This window comes from Condylostylus longicornis, unplaced genomic scaffold (assembly GCF_029603195.1).
Source record: "Condylostylus longicornis isolate FDR11 unplaced genomic scaffold, ASM2960319v2 ptg000003l, whole genome shotgun sequence".
In the NCBI taxonomy this organism is placed as follows: Eukaryota; Metazoa; Arthropoda; class Insecta; order Diptera; family Dolichopodidae; genus Condylostylus; species Condylostylus longicornis.
Window position 1 is genome coordinate 3,306,119 of NW_026577972.1, and position 13,882 is coordinate 3,320,000.

Below are 13,882 nucleotides of genomic sequence, written 5' to 3' on the forward strand. Positions count from 1 at the left end.
CGATTTTTTAAAAATAAAAAGAAGCGATAAATAATTCCTTCCATTAAGGAAATGAATGCATAATTTTTGTTCTTTTTTCGTAATAATTAGTATCAGGGTTCCTTTTTTTTTGTCTGTCCATTTTTGAATTTTCATCTAAATTAGTTTAGATAGGTAAAAAATTTAACTTGTGTAATGTACATGTATTTCAGAAATTTATGCCTCTTTTTAGATCAAATATTGTATTCAAAAAACAATTTCTATTTTATATTATTCTTTGTATTGTCATTAAAAAACAATATTGCAAATTGGGCTTATAAAACCTATCTGTGTTCATAGTCTTGTAATCAAAAATTCATTACATATAAAGAATATTTTTGTGTTGCTTTTCCGTTTGTTATTGTACTCTAGCTATATTTGCATCGTTCAAACTCGAATGAATAAATGACAAAAAAAAAACAAACAGAACAATATTTCTTTGTGTTAGTAGATTCAAACATTCAACTCAAAAAATTTTAAGATTCAAAATTTTTCAAGATTCAAAAAAGAAGACAGAAATTTATAACTACAAAACTACAAATGTAGCATATGCGAAAGAGGGACTTTCAAGTAATGAAAGAAGATGAAGACTCATGCGCCCATACGGAATGATTGTATATTATGCCTATACTCTAGTATAGGCATATATTGAAATGTTTATGTAAAAAAAAGGTTTCCAGCTTATAACCTCTCATGTACATACTCGTAAGTATCAAATCGATTATTGTATTTTCGATAACAAGCTTAATAAGTAAAATTTCAGTTCTCTGAAGTTTGAGAACTGAAATTTTACTTACTTCGAGAGGCTATAATTTGGAATGTGACGAAAAAAGTTCTCATCTAAAGAAGTAAATTGATTATCAAAGTCTAGAAATTTCTAAAATTTCATACTTCTTCAAAATAATATCTAAGAGATAAACGATATTAAAAATGTAAAAAAATCGAGTTTTAGGTAAATTTGATATCAGGGGTCATTTTTTCAAAATTATCATGTTTGGTTAGCTATTTCCCAATAGTATAGAAGCAAGTCACTATTTTTCTTTATGATTTTCTTAATTTAAAATAGTTTGCTGTTTCAATATAATAAACTGTTAACAAAGGGTATTTTTAGAACTCTTAGGTTTAGTAACTTCTAAAAAGGTCTTATTGTGTATAAAATTTAAGCTTTCTTTCGAAAAGTGTTTAGAAGAAGTTACCCTTTTTCCAATTTCACTGGAACTTTTAATTAGCGAAGTAAAAAAATGTTAATATACTACCTGCATAATAATAATCGAAGATATTTTGCCAAATATTTTTCAGAACTTTTTACGAGAGGTAACTGGAATCTAGCGAGACCAGCTTTCAAGAAACTTCTCAAATAAACTTGAACAGGATCTTTTCGACAATATGTTGTCCAAATATAACTTTTTATTAACGATCCTTATAGAATCTTCTTGAGAACTAATTTTCAAAAAATTTCTCCGAACAAAAGCATCGCAAAACTCTTCAATACTTTTCAATATGGTTGCGATATAGCTATAGTTTTGTTAACTTTCTTACAGCTTTTTTTACAGCTTTTTTAGGACGAAGCGCGGAGAGCCGATTTTCAAAAAAATTCCCGAATTAAATTTGTAGACCATAGGTTCTACAATTTCACGAAATTTTTACCACCGTAGTTTGAAACTTTCAACTGATCAAAAGGGAAATATGGATTGTATGCCGTTCTGGTTCTGAACCAAATATTATATACTCTTTTATAAACTCATATTATTAAGTTATGTTAATATAATTCTCTATCAAATATATGCATCATTTTTCCTGAAGATTTTTAAAACTTTTTCAGTTATATATGGTAACCCTGTATAATAAATGCGATTCATGTATACATTTATACGTATTTACATAAAATACAAAATGATATATAACATTAAATTAGTGTAACGAATAGAGAATACTTTATTATTTTCTATTTGAAATTTTGAAATATTCGTGGAAAACTTTTGTATTCAAATAATAATATAAAAAAAAAAACAAAAAATTAATATTAAAAAATTTTAGAAATTTTTATATACGAAATTAAGAAGGATAAATATTTAAAATTAATATGCATATATACATATGTGTAAATATATATTATACATTTGTATAAAATAATTGATTACATATTAAAAAATTATATTGTGTGTATACATATACATTGTTCTTCCTCCCCTTTCCTCAAAAATTTGTAACGCCCCCTCTTATAAACGCGATTACAAATTATTGTAAAGTGTATAGTGTGTGTAAAAAAATATTTTGTGAGTCAAAAATATTCTTTAAAAAAAAAGAGCAAAAAAATAAATAAATAAAATTATAATATAAAATAATTTCCGAATACCAATTGTATAACAGTTTTATAATTTTTTTAGATATAAAAAATATATACATGTATACATATATTTCCTTTAATAATCAAAAGATATGAAATATATTATAAAACATGTATCTTTAAAGTAATAATTGCTCTATATATTAAATAAAAGTTTATGTATCTATACAATTTTACTATATAATAATAATAATTTTTTTTCTTCTCCTTATTCCTCGACTTGGGAGCATAAGACTTTCCATCTGATTTTTGTGGAGCCACGCATGGGTTTGTTTCATAAGTTAACTAGGCAGGCAGCCGTAGTTTCTTTCTTTATATTGCACATTAATATTTAAAGTTGTTGATAATTCATTTTTGATTCAATATATAATGTTAAAGTTTATATGGAGATTAATTTTAGTACTAATTTCTTTATTAAACTATATAATACTGAATACCATTTTTGTAGTCAACTGACTAGAGTATAAACCTGAGACCCTTTGGTTGAAAATTAAATAAACTAAAATAATGTAAAAAATTCAAGAGGTGATTTATGTTCGTGCATAAAAGTTAAAATTACTTACAAATATTTAATTAATAATTTGTCAAAAAACAAAACCAAAAACAAGTTAAAAACTCGAAAAAGAAAATTTTAAAAGTTCTGAAAAATTTGTAAAATCCTTTTGATTTTTTGTTCTTTACAAAAAGGATTTTAAGAAAAATCCTTTTTGTAAAGAATATAGGTAAATTTATACGTACATATGCATATGTATAATTTATTTGATTATATTATTATAATAATGTTCTCATTCTAAATATTAACGTTATAAATAAATATGCGTCTAAAATAAAGTAACACCATGTTTTCTTTTTCTTTAAATAACCGCCTATAAATATTTTGCACGGTGTAGATTTGTGATTTATACGACATTACAACCAAGAAGAACCAAGAACAAAACATTTGCAATCATATAAGATATTCATATCAGTATCAAATTCTATAGACGACCAATGAAGAACTTTAAGTGGAGAACGCAAACAACTATGGACTATAAATTTGGCACTGTTGCATATTTTTACGTATGCAGATCAGTATTAAAAATAAGTGAAATCGGCTCATATGAAACTATTTTTATTTTTTGGTACCGGAGCCTAGAAAGGTCCAATTTGTAAAAACAAGTGAAAAAATCACTAAACATGGTTATGCAGCATATCGTTCTTTCCAATCTTAACAATTTTTTGTTGGCAAAATTTTTAAAAATCGCTCATGCAAAGTCCCAAGTTTCGAAATGAAAAAATTTCGAAATGATGTATTATGTCAGTTGATAATATAATACTTTCTATAATTAAACTCTACATAAGAAAATTATATTGTGTAACATAATGAATCCTATTGCTCTCGTATAAGCAAGTTTTGCACGCAAACTTTACAATATTTTCTAAAAGATATGAAAATAGTAATAGCGCAATAAAGTTTCAATGCTATATACCAATTTAAAAATATTTATAAAAAATAGCTTTTAAAAATATGTTAACTTATATATACATAATATGTATACATTTGAATAATTAACAATTCGAAAACAGTTAAAATTTAATATTAATTGGGTTTAATATTGTAATTGAGAAACCAGGAAACTGGTTTCATCAAAAACTAAATTTATTAAATAATAAAATATATGATAAATAGAAAACTTAAAAACTTTCTGAAAACTAACTGTACGAATATAGATATTTTTTGAGTAATTAAAATAAATATAATTTATTGGTCTTTGAAAGTGATGTATCGAAAAATAAAAGAATTCAGCAGAGGAGCATCTCTTTGAGACGTTTACGTCTTCTAATGTAGTCTCATCAATAATGTAAATCACTTTTAATAGAACGTATAATTTTAAAATATTATACCTATATGCATACATAATAATTTGAATCAGATTGAAGAAATTCTGCCCGACAAATATTCAAAACAGATTCGAAGCTGTTGAAGCTTCAAAGTTGTGTGTTTCGCAATTTATTTTCTCAATTAATAGACATACATAACGGAAATATATATATAGATGCATATAGTTAAATGTAAGACATATCAGTTTCAAATAATAATTATTTAAATATAAAATTTTGAGAAAAAAATAACATTAAAATTTCGCAAAGAACTTTCTTTATAACTTATAGATTTCCAAAATTTTCATGACATTACGTACCGTTTATCAGATTAAGTTGTATGTTTAATAAATATGCATTCTATTTGACTATTGAACAACATTATAACTTTTCAAATTTTACGTGTCACCTATTTATCCGATATCATGAGCCTTCATCGAACTTTAAAAATGCAAAAATTTATAGAATTAATTATTTTTTTTATCAGAACAATAAGTTAATATATGAGGGTGTACTATTCATCCTAATGCATTAGCTTAATTAAATTGATATCTTATAATTGAATCTTTGACTTAAAAAATGGAATTTTATTATATTTCTTTTCAATAAAATATCATATATTGAAATTTATTTTATGATATATGTAAAAAATTAGATTAATGACCATAAAAGTAAATCTACTTTGTCTTAATAAGTTTCCTCTTATGTTCAATATGGTATTTAAATACGACTTAATTGCTTTTTTGTAAATGAGAAATTATGCAAAAATTTTTTACTTTCACAAACATAATATATATATTTGTGAAGGTAAACTATTCAATACATATATATAATTTGCTAATCTAATCGAATTATAAAATTTTACACAAACCCAAATAAATAAATATACATTGGTTTGCGTATAAAGGGCGATTTAGTGATCAGTGCCATAACATGAATAGAGTATCAAAAATGAGTAAAATTTACGAAATTTTCTGAAACTTTAAAATTTTTTATAGAATTTTGCTCAGTTGCTTAATCATTAACTAAAGGCATTTAATGCTAAAAATGCTTTTATTGTACAGGAGAAAAAAAACTATTCATAGTACAATATCCTAAAGGGCTTAATAAAATTTCTACCCTTAAAATTATCGACATTTTTGATTTTTATTAGTTTTTGGTGCTATAACTTTTAATTATTAAAAAAAGCAGTTGACATTTTTAAGAAACGTCATTCACTAAAAAATTTTAAGAATTTTATTAAAATTTATTACACACGTTATTAGCAAAATTTTCATGGTGTTACTTTATTCCAACATGTTGCTATAGCTGTTCAGGGATTGCAAATGAAACAAAATAAGATGGACGAAATTAATTATACCTTGTTGATCAAGATGCTAGCTCGCAAAAAATGCGAATGAGAGAACAAAAGCAGGTCCGTTGGATAGTCCGGCTATCTCAGGGTACTTAATTTGCTGACAGCACTCCCGAAAAAGTTTATTTGTAGAGAAAAGTTCATAAAAAAATCAGCAATAGGGATTTTTCTCTAAAATATATGTATTTCAATAAAAATCTTAAAATCGTTTACCAAAATAACGGTACTTAAATATATCAACTGCTTTTTAGAGTCGCCATTTTGACCAAAAATTAATAATAATTAATAATTTTAGCACTATCAATAAAAATAAAAAGAAATGACAATTTTTTTTAATTGTTACACTTTATTAGGGCCTTAAATGGAAGTGGTTTCTCTGCTATATTTCATGTACCATAACGTACTTTTTAATGTTAATATTTAATGCAGCTGGGTAAAATTTTTTTAAAAAAAATTTCAAACTTTCAAATTATTTCATACGAAATTATCGGATTAGGGAAAACTAAAAAAAAATCGTAAAATTTTGATTTTTGTTTAAGTTCGAATAATTGAATCAAGTTATGTGTTTCTTTATAACTCTGTATAAAAACTGCCTATTTGAAGTTTCTATCTTTTTCAAAAAAGAAGTTACAAGAAAACAACTTGAGCAGGTAGAAATTTCGTGAAAATTCATTAAAATCCCTGTTTTGATAAAAAATATAACTCATTTTTGATCTCTTAAATTATTGTCTATGTTACGTCACTGATTACAAATCACTGTGTATATAATTTTAATGCACGCCTAGAACAATTGAAGTTTTTAAACACAAAAAATCATGATGCATGTACAATGGATCCATATTCCATTCCAGGTATGGATCCATTCAATTGTTTATATACTTCTATAATCAATATATTGCCTATACATAAAATATTATCATTAGTAGAATTGTTTTTTTTTTATTTTTTTATTTTATTTAAGGGAATTTTTTTTTACAGGTTATAAAATATATTTGAAGAAAATTATAGCCATATTTTTCAATATTCAAAAATTAAGTTAATAAAATTACAAGAAAGAATCTAATTTTTTACGATCAAAAAGTAAAATAATAAAAAAATGACGATCTTTAAATGTGTAACTAACAAAATTAAATCAAGTAGTGAAGAAACAAAAAATAATGAAAGTGATAAGAAAATTAAGAAAAAATATAAAATAAAAAATATTTGTAAAAGTTTTAATAATAGAAAAATTGGTAATAATTATAATAGGAATAGAGTTTTTAATACTAATAACAATGAAAATAATAGTAATTTTTCTAATACTGAAAATAATTATAATAATCTTAGCAATATTAATAATAAAAATAATAATATTAATAGTAACAAAAATAACGATTATGATGACGATTGTAATTATGATGTTGACAGTATAAAACTGAGTAATAATCATTCTAAAACTATAAATAATAATAAAAATAATAATGAAAATGGTGTTTATTATAATAATGGAATTACATCAAGATTTTATTATAACAAAATAAAGACTGTTAGATATAATAAAATTTATTTACTAGAAATATTTTCACTTATGACATTTATAGTTGGTGTTACATCACTGCCTCCCATTATAAGAATAGGTAATAAATATTTAATTAAGTTTGTTGATTGTCTTTTTATTTTTTTTCGCAGAAATTTTACGCAAGAGTTAAATTTTGAATTTCGAGAGAAATAGAAAAATCAACATGGCAACTTGGCAAAAATGTTGTACAATTATGAAAAAACAGTTCTTTTCAATTTCACGGACACTACAAAGCTTTTTATAAAGAAGTATAGTAAAATGAAATTTTGGCTCTTTAGTAGAGTAGTGGTTCACTTTGTGTCATTCGAATTCTCTGAAAAGCTCGTCAGTTACTTTCAGTAACAATTAGAACATAAATATATTTCAAAAAATTCCGTGCTTTAGTTCCTTAGATATGAAAAATGTTAAATCGACCTCTAGTGAACTTTAGTTTCCGATCTCTAATGTACCTAAAACATTTATTTTGTTTTAATACCGTGAATTTAAATATTTTATTTTCAGGAAATCGGTTGACTAATTTTTTTATAAAAGTTCAGTTGCTGATCCCTAATTCTTTTCAAAAGTTATGTGGTTTTTCGTGCTCTCAGACGCAGCTTTTGTATAAAATCTCAAGTTAATCTGTTAAGCAATTCCTTACAAATGATCTAATAATATAAAATAGACCCGTAAAAAGTTTTAGTTTCCGAGGTCCTGACGTACCCGAAAAGTTGATCAGTCTGCGACATATTTCGAGTAAACATATGTATATATAAATTTTCATCAAAATCGGTCCAGTCAAACTTGTGTTAACCGTTAACACACACCGATAGACGACCATCTTGCCAAAAGCGGTGTTTTTACGCTTTCTTGCCATAGAGAAGTACTTTTGCACCGAAAATTCGACACGCGTCTAGTGTCGAATTTAGTGCTATCACATTATTTCCCCCATTGGTTGGTAAAAGGAGAAAACTTCCACATAAAAATTAACTCATAATTTTAATTTTCTATTTCTCTTGCGTTCTAAATTTTACAGCCCTATCATGAATTTCGTTGATGCCTCTAAAATTCGGAAAATTACGATTATCATATTATCAATGACGAATTACTAAAATTCTGTTTGGAATATTTGTAATGAAGTAATCATAAACTGTGCTCGTAGTATTCTCAAAAGTTTACGAAAGAAATAATCACTTGTAACAAACAATTTAAAGAGCAACAACACCGCAAAATAATAATGTTATACATTGTATGCAATATATTTTTGATAGTTCTATAAAAACTTTTGCTATTCTGAATTTATAATTCAATATATATTATAAATGTTGAAAGAAATTTTATTGAAATTATGTTTTCTTACCTTAGTTGACTTTCAATCGACTCAGACGTTTTAAAAATGTAAAGTCAAACTGCAAAATTTAGTTAAAAAACAAGTAAAAACGTTTCAGTCGGTATAACCCGATTGAATTATACCCTGCACCTTTCGTTGTTGTATACTCGAATCTGCGAAACCATTCTATAGAAACTTCACGGATATGTCTGACATATAATTGGCACACGACTGCCAAGTTTCATGAATCTGACTTTATTATTTTTCTAAATTTTTAAAATGAGTTTTTAGACTTGTATGGGAGCTACTCGAACCTGTCAAGCAATTCCACCAAAACTTCAGAAATATGTCTGACCTATAATTGGACACACGACTGCCAAGTTTCATGAATCTGACTTTATTATTTTTCCAAATATTTAAAATTAGCTTTTGGAGTTGTACGAGTATGGCAAGTACCCGAGCCTGTCAAGTAATTCCACTAAAATTTCGCAAATATATCTGATCTGTAATTGGACACACAACTGCCAAGTTATATGAATCTGACTTTATTATTTTTCCAAATATTTAAAATAAGCTTTTAGGCTTGTATGAGAGCTACTCGAACCTGTCAAGCAATTCAACCAAAACTTCAGAAATATATATGACCTATAACTCGACACTCAACTGCCAAGTTTCATGAATCTGACTTTATTATTTTTCCAAATATTTAAAATTAGCTTCTGGAGTTGTATGGCACGTACCCGAACCTGTCAAGAAATTCGACTAAAACTTCAAAAATATATCTGACCTATAATTGGACTATAATTGGACGGACATGTCTAAATCGACGCAGAATTTGACGCTGACCAAGAATATATATATATATGTCCATACCGGAGAAGACTGCTTCAAGTAGTTACAAACTCCATACCAAAGTTAATATACCCTTCACGAAGTGCAGGGTATAAAAATATTCTTTTGCATGAATATTTTGAAAAATATCCTTTTGATATGAAAGTTGTTTACTGAAATAGCAGCCAAAAAATATAAACAAACTTTTGATTGTTGAAATAAAATACTGACTTTAATCCTCCGAAAAATGATACTGCTATAGGTGATTCATAATTTCTACGAAAGGAATTTGTGATCATGCAAAAGTCTACATCGTAGTTATGTTCGTAATTTGTTGGATGCTACAAATAGAATTCATGATAGAGCTGTAAATAATTTATCACTTATCTCAAAAACTAGATATAATTTGGGTTATATAATATTTTAAGTATTTTATATAATATTTTAGGTGCTATTTTTACAGAAGATCAAAAGGATAGCAGTACAGAATTAGCTTTTAAATATGCAGTTTATAGAATAAATAAAGATAAGCAAATTTTACCTAAAACGCAGCTAGTATATGATATTGAATATGTTCCTCGTGATGATTCATTTCGTACATCGAAAAAGGTTTGCCGTCAAATGGAGTCTGGTATACAAGCAATATTTGGTCCATCAGATCCTCTTTTAGGTGCCCATATACAATCAATATGTGAAGCATTGGATATACCTCATGTTGAGGCTAGAATTGATTTAGATTCAAATTTAAAAGAATTTTCAATAAATTTATATCCGTCCCAACATTATATGAATATAGCCTATCGTGATTTAATGATATTTTTAAATTGGACAAAGGTTGCTATTATATATGAGGAAGATTTTGGTATACAAACAAATATTTTATAATATAAAATGGAATTTTTATATAATGACAATACACAAACAGAAAAACTTTGTTCATGAAACAAAGTTTTATTTTTTTTATTTATTTATTCCGTTATCAAAAAAAAATCACACATGAAGAAGATTGCTCATAATACAACCGAAATTTTCATTATATGTGGAGTATTTGTTACATTAAAATTCCATATTGTATAATTATTGAAATATATGTTATACATATATATATTTATCATATTATTTATATAAGTTTTGATGTATTTGTATGTAATATAGGATTATTTAAACAACAAGAGCTAATGAGAGCGACACCAGCATCTCGAACCGAAATGTATATTAGACAAGCAACACCAGATACTTATCGTAAAGTTTTACGTGAAATAAGACAGAAAGAAATTTATAAACTTATTATTGATACAAATCCAGGAAATATAAATGCATTTTTTAGAGCTGTGAGTATCCATCTGTAATGATATGATAATAGTAGTACTTATATTTTATTAAGAATTTATTATTTTGGAATTGTTATAGATTTAATAGTTAATAGATTACCAGTAGAGCCTGTCTTTGCTATTTTTTTTGACGACTTTTCCTATCTCCCCATTTTGCGTAAATTTATAATTTGGGAGTTATTATAAGAATATTACAATATTGGAAAGAAATTTAAAACTGAAATAAAACTATTGCTTATTGAAAGTTGAAAAAAATAAAGTTGGGTCAAAACAATGCTTGCATTGTAGCACTCTTCCCTTTACAAGTGAAAATACTGTTTTTAAATACAGTCTATGTATACCTACCAAACTATTAAAAATATTTTCATTCACATACGAAACTATTTCTAGGATTGCATATATTTAGAATGAACGATTTATGCAGTCTTTGAAATAAAATAAAAATTAATTTAAAGTGGGCTTAACATAATGCTCGATTTTAAGGGTTAATTGCGAGAGCTAAAAAAAATTGTTATATTTTTTAATGTCATGAAAGAAAAACGACATCAAAATTTGGAAAAAACGGATTTTAGATAACGGTAAATTTGAACGACCATTTTGTTTCTTAAAGTTAACCTATAGTATGCCGTAATAGAAGAAGCAGTCCACTGCCTTTCTACGGTTGCAAAATTTGAAAAATGCTTATGGTTTAACTGCAATAAATAGTTTAAAAATGGCAATTTTAAGGTTTTGGAGGAGTATAACTTGTAAAGCGTGAGAGATCGGTAAAAATTTTCTCGTACGGAAATAAGTTTTTAGTAAAGATTGATGTACAAATAAAATTGCAGCTGTCTATCTTCAAGGGTGCAGAAAATTTATACACATGTCCTTGGACGGACAATCGGACAGAACACTTTTTTTCAAAATTTTTTTTTGGAAAAGTGGTAAAAACAAACAATTCGTATTGAAATTAAATTTTTATTGAATTGCATTTTGTACTGAAATGTATTTTTTTAATTACATGGTACGCGACGTGAATTAACCCTACGTTTAATTCTACTTTTTTTGAAATTGAATATGGTGACTAAACAATGTGGGCGTTGATGGTAACTGGTGAACAGAGAAGCACGCTTTTGTTTCTGTGCTGTGCTAAAACAATGCCTAAACGCAATAAAAATAAGAACAAAAGTAAATCAAAAGAAGATTATAAAAAAGAAAATACTTTATTAAAAAATAAAATTAATAATTTAGAACAATAACTTGCAAAATTTTTGCATCAAAATGGCAGCTAATTTAAAAATGAAAATAGTATTCTGAAAATCGAGTATCGAATATACAAAATCTAAACGGAAAATCTATTCTTCTACATTTGAGAAAATTGATCGTCATTTTGTTAACAAGAATAAAGAAACTGAAAAAAATGAATCCCAAAATATTGAAGGAGAAATTTGTACACAAAATTATGTTGCTGAAAGGAAATTTTTTTTCAATATTGGCAAAAGAGATAATAGAAAGAATAGCAATATGGATATTTTATAATCATTAAAAATGCAAAATCATGACATGAACAAAAAATAAAAAATCTGATGTGGTCAGCACATAACCGACCGCATTGTATATTGTCTTGTTAAGTGAAAGTGCTACGGAATATTATAAAAGTGTCTGTTAAATATTTCTTTCCAATTTTCGAGGCATTAGTAAGTTATAGTTAACATACCTGGAAAAATGTAAATTTGGCTGTTAGTAGAGTTTCGCTTTGTGCTACCCGTATTCCCTGAAATGCTCGCCAGTTAGTACCTAAGGTAACAACCAGAACTCAAATATCAAATTTCAAGAAATTCCATCAATTCGTTCCGTAGATATGGTGAAAAATGCAAAATCGGCTCGCAAATCAGTTTTCGAGCCCTGATCTTTCCAAAAATTTATATGTTCATTGTTTTAATACGGGGAGTTCAAATATCAAATTTCAATGAAATCGGTTCTCTTTATATACAAAAAAATGTGTATTCGGCCCGTAGTAAACGTCTAGTTGCTGATGCCTGATTTCTTCTAAAAGTTGGGAGTTTTCGCGGACGGTCGAGCTTATATATGAAATTTCAAGTAAATCAGTTGAATATATTATACAAAATAGTAAAAAATGTAAAATAGGGCCATATATCCCAAAAGTTGATCAATCCGTGCCACAGCCGAAATAAACTTACACGTAAAATTTCATCAAAATCGGTTCAGCCGAACTTGAGATACACCCGTGCATACACAGACCGACGGACCGACTGGTTGCTAAAAATTGTTTACTTACACTCCCCTACTATGGAGAAGTGCATTCCCACCGAAAACTCGTTATGCAAAATTTGTCGCCATCACATGACCTACCTATTGTATACACAATACGGTCGTTAATAAGAAAGCAGTAATAAGAAATAAAAGGTATATGAATACAACTAATAATCTTGATACATATAGTAATGTTAAAACTAATAATTATGTTGAGTTAAATGTAATTGCTCTAGTCTTTTAGCGAATGATATAAATTTAAATAAGGAAAATTCAAACGATAATGATGTAAATATTCTAAAGATATATTAACAAATGTTAATATAATAAATAATTAAATTTGGGTCAAACCAATGGTTTGTATTGTAGCACTTTTCCCTTCAACAAGTGAAAATTATGCTTTTATACAGTGTTTGTACTATCACACTATTAAAATTATTTTCATTCATATACAAAACTCTTTCTAGGATTGCATATATTTAGGATAATTCATATATGCAGTCTTTGAAATAAAGCAAAAATTAATATAAAGACGGGTTAACATAATACTCGATTAACTAGGGTTCGAATTGCATTTTGTACTGAAATGTATTTTTTTAATTACATGGTACGCGACGTGAATTAACCCTACGTTTAATTCTACTTTTTTTGAAATTGAATATGGTGACTAAACAATGTGGGCGTTGATGGTAACTGGTGAACAGAGAAGCACGCTTTTGTTTCTGTGCTGTGCTAAAACAATGCCTAAACGCAATAAAAATAAGAACAAAAGTAAATCAAAAGAAGATTATAAAAACGAAAATACTTTATTAAAAATTTTGGAAGTTACCTCAATATTAACTGCAATGATTTCAAGATCACCGGAATCTTGAATGCCAATAATAATGGCTGATAACGAGTTTTTAATAGCGATTAATACCCCACTTTGCTTTGGTGTGTCCCTGTAAGAAAAGTCCATAAATAAAGGGTTAAATAATTCTAAGAAAATAAAGACTTAAATAATTCAAGATTAAAATGGAGGGGG

General features: G+C 26.6%; 1 protein-coding gene across 8 annotated transcripts in view; it reads left to right on the plus strand.

The window, feature by feature from the left end:
- Positions 1 to 2,005: 2,005 nt before the first annotated feature.
- LOC129606095 (glutamate receptor ionotropic, kainate 2) overlaps positions 2,006 to 13,882 on the plus strand; it is an 85,927-nt gene continuing 74,050 nt past the window's right edge. For 2 of the 8 annotated variants that reach the window (XM_055516250.1, XM_055516244.1), the window contains exons 1-4: positions 2,006 to 2,632; positions 6,558 to 7,195; positions 9,723 to 10,136; positions 10,430 to 10,605. In XM_055516250.1, the coding sequence (XP_055372225.1) occupies positions 6,676 to 7,195; positions 9,723 to 10,136; positions 10,430 to 10,605 (1,110 nt within the window). In that variant the 5' untranslated portion in view covers positions 2,006 to 2,632; positions 6,558 to 6,675. Of the gene's footprint in view, positions 2,633 to 4,187; positions 4,207 to 6,540; positions 7,196 to 9,722; positions 10,137 to 10,429; positions 10,606 to 13,882 lie in introns of those variants that run through there. The other 6 variants (XM_055516203.1, XM_055516211.1, XM_055516227.1 and 3 more) reach the window with 6 other exon arrangements.